Source organism: Hippocampus comes, unplaced genomic scaffold, assembly GCF_001891065.2.
Source record: "Hippocampus comes isolate QL1 unplaced genomic scaffold, H_comes_QL1_v1.1 scaffold270, whole genome shotgun sequence".
Classification (NCBI taxonomy): domain Eukaryota; kingdom Metazoa; phylum Chordata; class Actinopteri; order Syngnathiformes; family Syngnathidae; genus Hippocampus; species Hippocampus comes.
The window spans coordinates 1,525,771-1,539,071 of record NW_017805631.1 but is presented as its reverse complement, the minus strand read 5'-3'; the positions used below and the strand labels follow the sequence as shown (position 1 = coordinate 1,539,071).

At 40.2% G+C, this 13,301-nt stretch overlaps 1 protein-coding gene across 1 annotated transcript in view; it reads left to right on the top strand.

The window, feature by feature from the left end:
- trappc11 (trafficking protein particle complex subunit 11) overlaps nt 1-13,301 on the top strand; it is a 104,280-nt gene that overhangs the window by 53,288 nt on the left and 37,691 nt on the right. The window contains exons 16-25 of the mRNA XM_019881634.1: nt 2,319-2,444; nt 2,903-3,084; nt 3,199-3,347; nt 4,631-4,752; nt 4,928-5,047; nt 5,126-5,191; nt 7,024-7,177; nt 7,651-7,762; nt 9,513-9,604; nt 10,087-10,220. Of these exons, the coding sequence (XP_019737193.1) occupies nt 2,319-2,444; nt 2,903-3,084; nt 3,199-3,347; nt 4,631-4,752; nt 4,928-5,047; nt 5,126-5,191; nt 7,024-7,177; nt 7,651-7,762; nt 9,513-9,604; nt 10,087-10,220 (1,257 nt within the window). The remainder of the gene's footprint in view (nt 1-2,318; nt 2,445-2,902; nt 3,085-3,198; nt 3,348-4,630; nt 4,753-4,927; nt 5,048-5,125; nt 5,192-7,023; nt 7,178-7,650; nt 7,763-9,512; nt 9,605-10,086; nt 10,221-13,301) is intronic.

Here is a 13,301-nt window from a genome sequence, read left to right as displayed (position 1 = left end):
TGATCTACAGGACGCAAGTGAATAAAGTTAAATTTTTTCGCAATTACAGTAAAACGCACGCCAATAAAACGTCACTTACACGTCGTCGTTTCGAATCTGATGAATGAAAACGGCGAAGCGAATGTTTCTTCCGTCGTGTGGAGTGGGCGCTGCTTTTTAAGCTAGTGCCGCGATCTACGGGACGTAAGTTAATAAAGTTAACATCTTTCGCAATTAGAGTGAAACGCACGCCAATAAAAACTCACATACACGTCGTCGTTTCGGATCTGATGAATGAAAACGGCGAAGCGAACACATTTCTTCGGTCGTGTCGAGTGGGCTCTGTTTTTTAAGCTAGTGCCGCGATCTACGGGACGTAAGTTAATAAAGTTAACATCTTTCGCAATTAGAGTGAAACGCACGCCAATAAGAAGTCACTTACATGTCGTCGTTTCTGATCTGATGATCGAAAAATGCGAAATGAAAACGTGTCTTTCCGTAGCATCGGGTGGGCGTTGCGTGTATTTAAGCTTCCATGGCATGACGTCTCCATCCGGGTTATGGGTAGTGGAATTTCCGCTTATTAAGTTCCGGTAACATGTAATATCGTAGTCAAAATGTTAATGCATAGGTTTTTGTTCCGGGTGAAGGAAATTCCTTTTCATAGAATTCCGGGGATGGGAATATTTACTGTATTCGTAGTTACTTCTTTTAAACTGTTCTTGAGCCTGGTGGATTTAGCAGAGAGACATCGCAGCCTCCTCCCCGACGGCATGTCGAAGAGGCTGTGAGACGGGTTTGTGGGGTCACCTGCGATCTAGGTAGCTTGGCGGGTCAGATGAGAGTTGTAAGTGTCCGCGAGTGGAGGAAGAGAGACACCAATGATCTTCTCAGCCGCTCTCACATTGCGCTGCAGACTCTTTCTGCAGGACACGGTGCAAGCGGCGTACCACACGGTGATGCAGCTGGTCAAGATGCTCTCAATGGTGCCTCTATAGAAAGTCTGCATCATGGGGGGCGGGGCTCTTGCTCTCCTCAGTTTGCGGAGGAAGTACAGGCGCTGGTGGGCTTTTTTGGCCAGTGAGGTGGTATTTAGGCTCCAGGTCAGGTCTTCAGAGATGTGCACACTGTTGTGTGACACAAAAAGTCGTCTAGATATGAAATTTCAGACTAACATATGCAAGTCTACTCACAGGAACATCAATCTGCTTGGAGATGGACTCATAGGCTTTACGTTTAACATACTTTTCGATAATTTTCATTCTCATCTCTGAGACAGTTTGCTTCTTTGCTTCCTCTGGTCCATGTTTAGTGCGGTACACACCTTATCACAAATAGCACAGTGACAACTTGTCACCATTTTAAATAAACTGTCTGACTGACAATAAGTTTAAAGATGCCTCTCCCTATGGTCAAAATTTCACTCTTTACTGGGGGTACCATCATTTTTGTCCAAGCCTGTTTCATCAGTTTGTTTTTTAACATAATTCTATGAAACCACACTTCAAAAATGTGATTAAAATTGGTTATTTGTCTTTCCTTTTTTTCCTTTCCTTTTCTTCCATTATTACTTATTTTATCATCACTTTTGTTAGATTCAAATAATTTCTTTGTGGGTTTTTCCTTGATGAGGGTTGCTGACAATTTTGTCTATGTCTGTATACAGTATTGTTATTGTAGTCTGATAAGATGAATGTGGGACCTTGAGTTATCCTAAAATTGTACTCAGGTGCTGAGTAACACTTATGAAGGTCCATCAGTCCTTCTGTTATCCTATTTTGATTGATTTACATTCCAGCGTTATCTCTATTCCACTGCGATGAGGCACCTCTATGATATGTCTTAAATCTGGAGAACCCAAGAACCCTTTTCTTCTTTGGAAAATGATGAATTATACATTAAATGACTGCTATATGTTCACTGAACACCAAAATATATGTTTTTAAAATATTCAATGCTTTAATCCTAATTTAAGATTCGGACCAAATTTGACCCTTTGGGATTTAAGGGTAGCATTTGAGTAGCAGAATTTATAGGGGCCAAATCAGACCCCATGGGTTCTCCAGGGTTAAAATGAAAAAACAAATGTTTGCATCTAACTCAAAACATTTTCAATGCGTGGAATTACCTAAACTATGACAAGGCAAAGCAAATTTATTTAGGAAACGTTTGACTTTGAAAAAACATTTTGTAAAATGTTATTACATTAATTTACAAAAAAAAAAAAAGATTTTCAACCTTAACTATGAAAATGTTTCCTCAACTTGGCATAACTTCGAAGGGAAAATATCCATTGGATGTAATGACCAAAAGGTTTTGGTTTGTTTCTGTGTTTATAGGAGTACAATAAATGGTGTGTTCTGGAGACCTCAAGTCAGGAGTGCAAAACCCTTCTGCCTGGGAAAACGAAATGTTACAACTTCAGCTTTGTGGCAAAAACCAAAGACGTTGGCAAAAAAATTGAGGTTCGAAAGATTTATGTGTTTATCTTTTGGTGTTAACTGAGTCATTTTAGATTCTCATCCACGACCTTCAGTAAGTCAATTGTGTTGAGCAGCACAACCAAAGATCACGGTGTGAACATGAAGTGTTGTATAGCAGGGTGCCCAAGTCCAGTCCTTGAGAGCCTCTATCAACCCTTTTTTTAGACGTCTCCTTCTTTCAACACACCTGACTCAAATGATCAGGATAGTTATCAGGCCTCTCCTAGCTTGCTGATAATCTCATCATTTGAATCAGGTGTGTTGGAAGAGGGACACCTTAAAACCGTGTGAATTTGGGCTCTTGAGCACCAGACTTGGGCACGCCTAGTTTATAGTATAGTTTCAGCATGCTGAGGTGTTTTATATATTAAACTTAAATTTATTCAATTAAATATATTCATAAATGTACGAGTTAGATGCAATACGTTTCTATCTGTTAGATGACAGGTATAGAAGTCATGCTTGGCAGTAGCAGTGGTCGCTGTGTGTTTCTGAGATGGCGAGGGGCAGGTGGAGACGCAGCCACAACACGTGAGTTCCTGCAGTCTAACAAGTCATCATCTTGGCCTGACACTGAGGAAGACTTGGATTGGGAAAGCATGACTATCCTACAAAATACCATGTGAGACTGAGATAAATCTAGTTTTCTTCCTTAATGAAGTCATCATTCAGACTGTGAACAAATTCTAAATTGCGCTATTGATTTGTATTTCATTTGCTGTCATGTATTGTCCAGGATAATGTCGAGAGTTCCAAAGATCTCTGTACAGCTGAGTCATCAGCCTCCTGCTCTCAGCAATGAAATGTACTGTATTCACTGTACTGTCCAATCACTGGAGGAGGGTGTAGCCAAGGATGTGAAACTGACTGCAGGACTCAAACCTGGTAAACTTTCCCAAATTAAATTGCATTATGAACACATCTTTGAACAAATGAGCAACGTACTTTTACAACTTTCACATTTCGGAAAGTTTGTTAATTTCATACCTATTATCCTTTTTAATCCAGTTGCACTTTTTGTTTCCTTTCATTCTACTCTTTATTTTGCACGCATGATACCACAAACAACAACTTTTCAATGTTTTTGTGCCAAAATTAAATGAATACAAATTCAGTGGAATAGAACTTGGACCCAATTAAATTAAATTTGTTTATCAAAATGTGTGCCCTGGAATTGGCCAGCAATCAGTTCAGGGTGTACCCCGCTTACTGCCCAAAGATAGGTTCCAGCACACCTGCGACCCTCATGAGGGTACAGTCAGCGGTTCAGATAATGGATGCATGGAAATGAAGAAGTCTTAAAGCTTGTGTTTTTTTGTAATGTTTCCCTTAATAACATTTATTTTGTGCAATTAAACACTTTAGTGTCCCCCCCCCCCCGCCCCCCAATTTTGCTGTTGTAGACAAATTTCCCCAGTGTGGGACAAATAAAGGTTATCTTATCTTATCTTATCTTATCTTATCTTATCTTATCTTATCTTAATAGGTGCCAATGTTCAGCTGGGTGGCTTAAAGCAAATCACTATTGCGGAACTGAAAAAAAAAAAAAGAAAGTAAAACGTACAAAAATTCTAAATCAATCCAGCAGAGCCACTTCATATTTCCGATAATTCAATGGCACAGTTTCATGGCAAGTTGTGAAAAGACGATTGCAAGACTGTTTGGTGGCATAGTCGCGACTTCGAAAGGGACAAACAGGGAACCAGACCTCCATTGGGTTTGTGCAAGGGTTGCCTTTTAATTTGAAGTCATGTCTGTATTTGAGGAAAATATGCAACCACGAAGCAGGCGCATGTCTCAACATAGACTAATTAACTCTTCAGGTCAAGAGTCAGTTATCTACCTGCACCTCAAAGAGAAACATCACATTTTGATTATTTGAAAGAAGAGTGAGAAAAGCCATATATGTTAAGGTTGAAAGACCACATATGCCTTTGGCGGGCAGTCTCCCCTCTGCAAGGCATTGTCATTGCATCCCAAAAGAGGCTTTACTCTCATATTTAAACACTGATATTTTTTTCACACAACTTTTCATCCAAATTGTTTCATTGTATTGCAGTGAATGTGTTGTGGTTGATTTTTACTGATTTATCATCATCATTATTATTATTATTATTATTATTATTATTATTATTATTGTTATTATTATGTGATGTTGTGCTTTTTAGGTCAAGACGCCAATTTAAGTCAGACTACACGCGTGACGCTTGATAACTCCAAGGCTTGTGATGACACTACCCCTTCTTTGCTCCCTGACATACTTCTGGGGAATCTGAAACCAGGCAAAAAGGTTCAAATACTTTCACTTGGGTTTTGTAAGTTAACTTGGCCCTGCTTTCATTTTGTTTCCTGAGATACGGTACTGTATATCTCATGATGCCAATGGTTGATACATGTGTGAATATGTAGTATATGCAGATTTTAAGTTTCCTTATGGTTTAAATAAATATTACTTTTGTCTCTAGCTTGAAAAATGTGTATATGTCTCATCTTTGACAACTGGACCAAGACTGTTCCTGTTCCACATAGCTTACAGCATTGATTTAAGTGTGGATGGACAACAGATACTCTGCAAATGTCAGAAGGTAACAGTTTTTTGGTTTGTTTGTTTTAATGCACCACCTGTTTAATTTCTTCTTATCCTTTATTTTTACATGTTCCAGGATGAAATGATTACCATCGAGACATTGGTCCCATTTGAAGTTTCTGCCAACTTTCTGTCCACGAAGGTATGTCACTTTATTTAGATACAGTGGAACCTCCGTTCATGAAAAACACTTGTTTGTCTTTGTTCATAAACTGAAGTTTATGAACAAACCCTAACCCTCAACCTAAACTTTGTTGTCAGTACCGATGCTTTCATACGTTAAAAGCAATAAAAAAAGTTGATTTTTACAGCACCCCAACAAAACCTCCGACCCCCTACCGAAATGGTTGCTGGTACTATTTATACCGTATATGAGGATAATTTGTCACAATCCCAAGAAGAAGGTAAACCAATTTCTATTGTTGGAACAGAAACATAAGGGGAAAAGTAAAGTTGAAATATTCGCCATATCATCATTGTCACCTATTTGAACCCTATAATATATTAAGTTTGGCAAATTGTAAAGATGTTATATATGCCTGTGTTGTATAAAACAGTGCATGGACTTATATCACAAACATAAACTGAATATGTTAGGGTTAGGCTGAAGCCTACTCCTGGCAAAACTACCAGAGCTATGACTTAGAGGTGACTGTGAGGGAGACGCCCCACTTTTGCACTTTTATCAGTCCTCTCAGTTTTGTCCTGTACCATTCGGAGTCAAATCCCACATATCATACGTTCAAAGCTCATCTGAAAAACTTAAATCCAGTCAATACTGTACTCGTTAGAGCTGTTTGGACCTAATGTCATTTGATACATTTGCCTATGTAACACAACCATGACTGTCTGAACAGTTGTACATTTCTGCTCTATTGTCCAGCAGTGCATGCATTCAAATATGTTTGGATGCATGCATTTCATGTCCTTATTTTGTAATTATTAAAGCATTCACTTTCATATAGTAGTTATTGAACCGATAACTGAATGATTGTACCTTTCTTAACATTTCAATTGTTCCTTATGTCTTGGTCGTCCCAAGCGGCAGGAGAGGACCAACACATCTGGACTTTCATGCCAATGCTAATCCTTGACCATTTATGTGTAAATATTTATTAGTAACTGTCACACTTTAGATGGCACTTGAGATGTTGACTGAATGAAGGATGTCTTGTTTATGGTTTGCCCATGTTTCATGTAATCTGTCAAGGGACTATGAATGTTAATTGGCTGTATGCTAACGTTGGCAAATTTACGCAGGTATTGCACCAGCGTTCATTAATGTGCATTGTCCCTTTCAAGTAAACAATAAAAATGAAAATGCTTTAGGACCTAAAACAATGATATTGTTGGTGAGACACTAATGAAAGCAACACCCTGTAACTACCAGCAACAAAATAAATGATCCCAAAACACATCAACTTAAATATGAATTGAAAGTAATCATCAATCAAGTCATTTGCCATTATGACGTTAGTCTTACTTTTTTGGGGTGAATGTTTCATTTCAGTGTAGTTTTTATTTGTTTTTGTTTTTCTTCTTTCTCTGCACATTTTTAGAGAAATAGAAAAATCAAAAAGTGAAAACAATAAACAGAAAACAATAAAGGTGCCAGTTTGGGAGTTTGATGCCAGTTTGGGAGTTTGCTTCCTTGACTCTCTCTTCTATTTCTTGCTCCTGTGGCTCTCAGTTGGTCTGTGGTTCTGGACCTATCCCAGGTGTTAAGTCCCCCAAGAGAGCTTTTGTTTTGCGGTTTACAGGGCTCAACACAAATGTTTGTACTAGTAGCTCTGCTAATACCAACTTTTTCAGTTGGTCACATTAGCACAGAATTTAGTCTTAAATATTTTGCTGTTACAAGAATGTTGTTTGCAACAAGCAGTGTTGAGCGCTGCTATATAAATAAAATGTAATTGAATTGCTCATTTGTTGGATGATTTTGTGTAATTTAAAAAAACATTTTGTTCTCTGCAGTTTGAGCCCCTGGAGCAGGTAGCCGTGGACCTTCCCTTTCTGATGTTAACGGAGATCCGATCATCATCCCCTTGGCCCTTGCTCTTGGCTTCCACATCTCTCCAGAATATTGGAATAACAAACACACAACACCATAAGTACCAGATACAAGATGGTAATTTTTGTTTTCATTATTATATATTTATCGTAGTCCAATTTTCATACATTGGGTTGAAAGATATTGTGCTTGCTGTAGGAAGTTAGTGTTACCGAATCAATAGCTGAGGGCTTCAGCTAAATTTCGTATGAACTACCTACATTTTATAGAGGGACTGCAGGGAAAGGTAACCTATTGTTCTTTGTTGGCTAAAAATTCAAAAACAAAATGTCTTTTTTTTTTTTTTTGCCAGTCTATCGATATACAGTGCTTATTGATTATTTTCTTTTATTTTGGCCCACCTGTCATTAAATGGTAGAGACCATACAGCTTTCAAGTATCATAACTTTTGGACAAAACAAATCCTTCCTTTCAACTTAAGTTAATGAGTTAAAACAAAAATCATTGTGTGGAAAAGTTCATTGACAAAGCTACTCTGTCTAATAAATCATGTTTTAAGGCATTCATTTAACTTTGTGCTATTGTCTCAGTGATCCTGCGGAAAGATGAGTGTGCAAGTGAATGCTTGTGTCTTCGGTGTCCATCACTGGCTGACAATAATAACGACGTGGCTACTGGACAGTACGTCATATTGTGGAGAAGGTATATGCACCAACATTCACCCTTCACACCCTATTTAATCCAGAGATAAAAAGCCGAAACATTTTTCCTGTTCTGTATTTAAATTGGACCATTAAGTCTCACAAAACTCCAGGGTTCGTACGGGTCCTTAAAGTACATAAAAATCAATAAAAAAAGAAGTTGTAAAATTATGTACTTAATTGTCCGTAATTTTCAAGGAAATCTTCTAAAATCCATAAAGATCCATAAAAATTAACCTGCAGTGTTCATTTCAGTTGTGTATGTCATTTTCCCCACCCTTGCAATTCATAGTTTTGTCGGAACATGCAGGATCTGGGACCCGCTCCGCTTTTTCCGCCGTCTCCGATTATTTCCGACGGTGATCACGTGATCCCTTCGGGTCATTCTGGGAAACAACAATAGATTGACGCCATCCCGGGGCAGTGAATGGATGGTTTGGTTGCCGGCTCGGCAAACAATTACCGTACTTTCTGGAAAAATCTATTCATCGAATTTATCGATCTCAACAAGTGACAGACAAATATGTAGCGACGCCACTCGAGCGAAGCGCGCTTTAGCAGTCGATAGTCCGCTGCTCTCTGTCGTGTGTACGTCAGCTAAGCTTAGCTGTTGTTTCGGCTAGGCTAGCGTTTTGTTGTCGTAGATCAAAGTGTATTTGATTTGTGACATCGGTTGCTTCCAAAAGACATGTTCGCGCGGACGCACACACAGCAAAGAGCAGCGGACTTTCGACTGCTGAGGCGTGCTTCGCTCGAGTGGCATTGCTACAAATATTCCGGGACAATGCTATTTTCAAGTGCCGTGGCTGGAGAAGCCGGAGTTCCGAGTTTGGGTCGGAAAAATTGCTAACGATTATACGTCGGTCTACTGCCGAGTGTGCAAGAAGGGCATCTCTGTGAGAGGTAAAACTTGTCATAGCCTCCTGGTCAAGTCAAATGCATTGAGGCACACAGCAAAACAGAAGAAAATTGATCGCCAAGAACCTGCAAAAGAGATTGAGGAGAAAACTAAGTCACTGTCTGCTATTCCCTAATTGTCATATCAGTTTCATATTTGTCATTCTAAAACATGTCTGATCATTGAAGGTGACATGAGGGAAAATAATAGGGTTGGACCCATTTGGGATTTAGACTTCTGACATGCATTTCAGCTGTTCAAGTATACTGGATACTGCCAAGATGGGCAATCAGTACTACTGTTAGTGAAACCAGATTTTTCTAAACCCTGTCCTGGTGACACATATGACCATTAGCTCTGTTCTTTGTGTTGTGTTTATTTGAAAATAAATTGAAGTTTTATATTTTCTCAATTTAAATTTTTCTTTGTGTGTTTTATTTGAGAATTAAGTTTTTTTTTCATTTTCCTACCTGTATGAAAGTGAAAATTTGACATAGAGTATGTCAAATAAAGGGCTAAGTGATTGCCCCTAAAAATAAAGATGTGCCCTTCCTTTGGCAGCAATGATTCGAACACCAGCTCAGTGATATGTGGCTTTCTGTTCAGCCCGTGTATTGCTGAGCAGGCTTTAAATCCATCGTGAATCCCCCGCTGAATTGAGAAAAGGTCCTTAAAAATGGCTAAATTGGTCCACAAAAGTCATTAAAAGGTCCATAAATAAAAAGCAAGTGGAAGAGTGGGAACCCTGAACTCACTCTTCACATGAACATTGCGTATCTGTTCATAATATTGCTGACTGAATACAACCCGGGAAACTCTGAAGTTCTTAATTCTGGATTGCAATTCTCTTCAGACATTCCTCCAGTCCAGATAGTCCTCTCATCAGCACCACAGTCACTCTGCCACATGCCTCTCTGGAGCGTGTACCACTCTACATCCATGCTGGTTAGTGTACTTTGCTAATACTGTCTTGAGACTGAGCACAAATGACCAAGTGTGAGTGCAGGGTCGAAGGGACTATGGCCACAAAATGGCATTCATTTTCAATTATCATCAATTCATTTTGGAGCAATCTGGAAATAATTATTTTCCCCTGGAAACCTATCTTTTTTATCGCCAAAAACCATCAGAAAAAAGCCTAAAATCAGTAGTGAATCTTTTGGAGCGTATGGGTGGGTGGGGGGGGGGTTGTGTTTGGGGGCGATAAAATGAACCACTGCAGCTATTATTTTTAAATCCAGAACTATACAGTGAGTGCCAATGTTTGGCCATTTGGCCAATCCCTTTAATTTTTGGATGCAGGCCATGTTGTCAGAATTTGTTGTAGGACAAGAATAATGGAATGAAAATGTTTCTGTGTAATTTAACTAATCTAATGAATGCATATCCTCTCTTTTCTGCCCTGTGTTGTCTTCATATCGATGTAGATATCCCTCCCTTTGGAAGAGTCCGAGAGTCTCTTCCAGTTTGTTTCCATATAGAGAATAGAACAGCTCTGGTACAGGAGGTGCAGATATCTGTCGAACCATCAGAATCCTTCATGTTTTCTGGACTAAAACAGGTAAAATCATGCTCTTTAGATTCTGTCACCAGAAGGAGCTCATCGAAAAAGATTGCAATATACATATCGATACTTACCGAGTTTTATTTTTGAACTGTTCACAAATATTCATACAAGATTTTGTCAAGGAAGTACCGTTTCTGAAATTCGTCCCAGGAATTTGAGATAGAATAGCCGGTGAATGCCACCAAAGGCTGAGCATTTTTTTGCTCCTGCTGCCGCGCATAATTCGGGCCTCATGGGAAGACCCTGAATACTAACCGGTTGATTTGCTGTGACGGTGATTTTAGGTGTCACCATTTTTTTTGTAGCATGCTATGGAGAATACAATGAGTCAGGTTATTGGTGGTTGCTACCGCATTCTCTTCCTTCTACTCCTCCCCCAATAAGACAACCAGATCATCCTCCTTGTTCTCCTTTAAGATCAGCACCATCTTTTCACTGTCACAGCCATGACTGGGGTCAGCCAGCCCATCATTAACCACTCTGAGGGCCGTGAAAAACGGAAATAACTGAAAAGCCAGTGTGTCTGGTTTTATTGCATTTAACTGAAGCATTTGATACAGCAGGTCACAGTATTCTGTCGACTCGCTTGCAGCACCTGGTGGACATTGGCAGTGTAGCGCCTTTGAGTGGTTTTGGTCCTACTTGGCTGCAGAACTTTTTATGTTATCCTTGGTTGTTCTGAGTCAGTAACTGCCCCACTATTGTGTGGTGTTGCTGCTGTTCTCATTGTATCTGTTCCCTTTGGGTTCCCTTTTAAGGAAACATGGTACTTCCTTCCACTGCTATGCCGATGACTGTCAGATCTATGTCTCGCTGAGCAAAAAAGACGCTTTCTCATTGAGGCCACCAAAAGGTCCTTTCCCAGGTTCCCTCCCGGGCTGGTGGGTGCTAAATGCACTTGCGAGAGTTATTCATCAAAAGGAATATCGGTGTCCTCTAGATATTGGGTCACAAGTGACTACCATTCCCCAGTCCATTTATGAGCGTGATTTATCATGTCACCATCTGAAGTCTCTGAACGATTTAGTAAACATTAAACTAGAAGTGGAGGGGGCAAATGGCCAAGCCATGCCATATTTAGGGTATGTAGAATTGGACTTGACATTCCCCGAAGAATTCGTTGGAAATATCATTGAAGTCCCTACCCTAGCATTGGCAGTTGCTGTGATGAGCACCTCTCCTCAGATCCTCATCGGTACCAATACTCTGGATGTACTTTACAGAGACTATATCGCATGTCATGGACAGCAGCCATCGTCTTCTGTCCCTGGATATGGGGTGGAACTCAAAAGTTCTGGAAGTCAGACAATTGGGAGCAGGCATCGATACCTTGGGGCAGGTGAGGGTACCCATAGATAATCCCAGTTTTATACCGGCTGGTCACACTGTTGTTGGGCTTTTCCGCACAAGCAGTGTCCACCATGGGAAATGGGCCGCGTTGGTGGTTTACGAGTTGGCAACTCCCTTTGCACGCTAGCAACCAAGAGACCATACCACGTGCCAGTCGTGGTGAAAAATGAAACCGCGACAGATATCAGAATTTCCTCCAGGACTGTTTTAGCTGAAATCCATTTGGCTCAGTGGGTGGTCCAGAGAAGGCTGTGAGTAACACCTCTGGCCCCAGTGCGGAGCTTGACCATGATGTTGGTAATTCCCCTTTGCTGCCCGAGTGAAAGGACCAAGTAGTGAAATTATTAAATTCTATGCCTGAAGTCTTCGCTCTGCTTGACTCCGATTATGGCTGCACCGATAAAGTGAAACAGGCAAACCCTCTGAAAAAAAAAAAAATCTATGATGACCGAAAGTGTGGCATTATTATATTGTATTTTTAATAAAACAGAAAAAAACGGAACTGAGCGTTGCCGTGGCCTGAGCGAATCAGGGCACAGAATACTAGCAAATGAGAGGTGCGGGTTTTCACCTTTGTGGCGTCAAGGTCTTGCTGCACGATCTATCTCGCTCTCGTTTTCTGACGGGACTCGAAAGCGAGCAGACATATTTTTCGGCTGATCTAAAGAGGTGTTTTGGGAGAGAGTGTTGTTTTACGCAGTGAATGTGCTCATAGGCTTGAACGTTTTCCGCGTAAAAACACTTAAATTTAGTCACTTTCTTTAGACTCAACTCAACTGTATTTATAGAGCACTTTCAAACAGCCATCACTGCATACAAAGTGCAGCTAACATATACATATACATATACAACAGTAAAGCAACAAATTGGTAACAAAGATGGTAGAAAGCACCGAACAGCAAAACCAAGAACAAATCTGAGTCATGCTGAGTCAAATGCCAAAGAATACAAGTGAGTTTTGAGGCGGGTTTTGAAGATGGGCACCGAGGAGGCTTGCCGAATGTTCAGTGGGAGGTCATTCCAGAGAGAGGGACCAGCAACAGAAAGATGTCGAGCATTGTTCCGGGTTAACGTAGCTGTTAGCTTCCTTACATCCTGGATTGCGCCGACCATGGAACGTCATCAGCGCCTTGTTCGGCATTCCTCTGGTGAGTGTACGTGGATGTGAATAATGTCTCACAGTACATGGGATTAAATTTACCTGATATTATTTACTGGAGTTACTTTATTGTAGACGCTGATGTGCTCTCGGCCCATTTAGGCCGGGTCTTTTGCGCAGTTACTTATCGAGGACAGCGCTGGAATTTGCATGCCTTCTGTGGAGTGGATTCCATTACAGTGCCCAGAATTCCGAAAGTGCGGGGAAAGGGGTACAGTGATGGTGGCGAGCCAACAAAAAGAAAATATATTACGTGATAAATTGTTTTTTTGACTGCTTAGTGAATTTGGAAATGTTTAACGGAAATAATTGTTAAGGCAAGATAGATAGGGACACTGGGTGTTCGGTAGTTGAATTCACAATTCAGAGATGAAAGTCCTCCGGATTTTCCCGGAATTCCGGGTTTTTCAAATTTTTATGGAAATTTCTCCGGAGAATTGAGGAAAATTTGCATAAAATTAATCCGGATATGAGTTGACAACATTGAACGAAGATGCGTTTGAGTTCGTTGTATTGCTTTCACGAGCGTAGCCATATTGAGGCACTAACACTAGTAACAGTAAAGA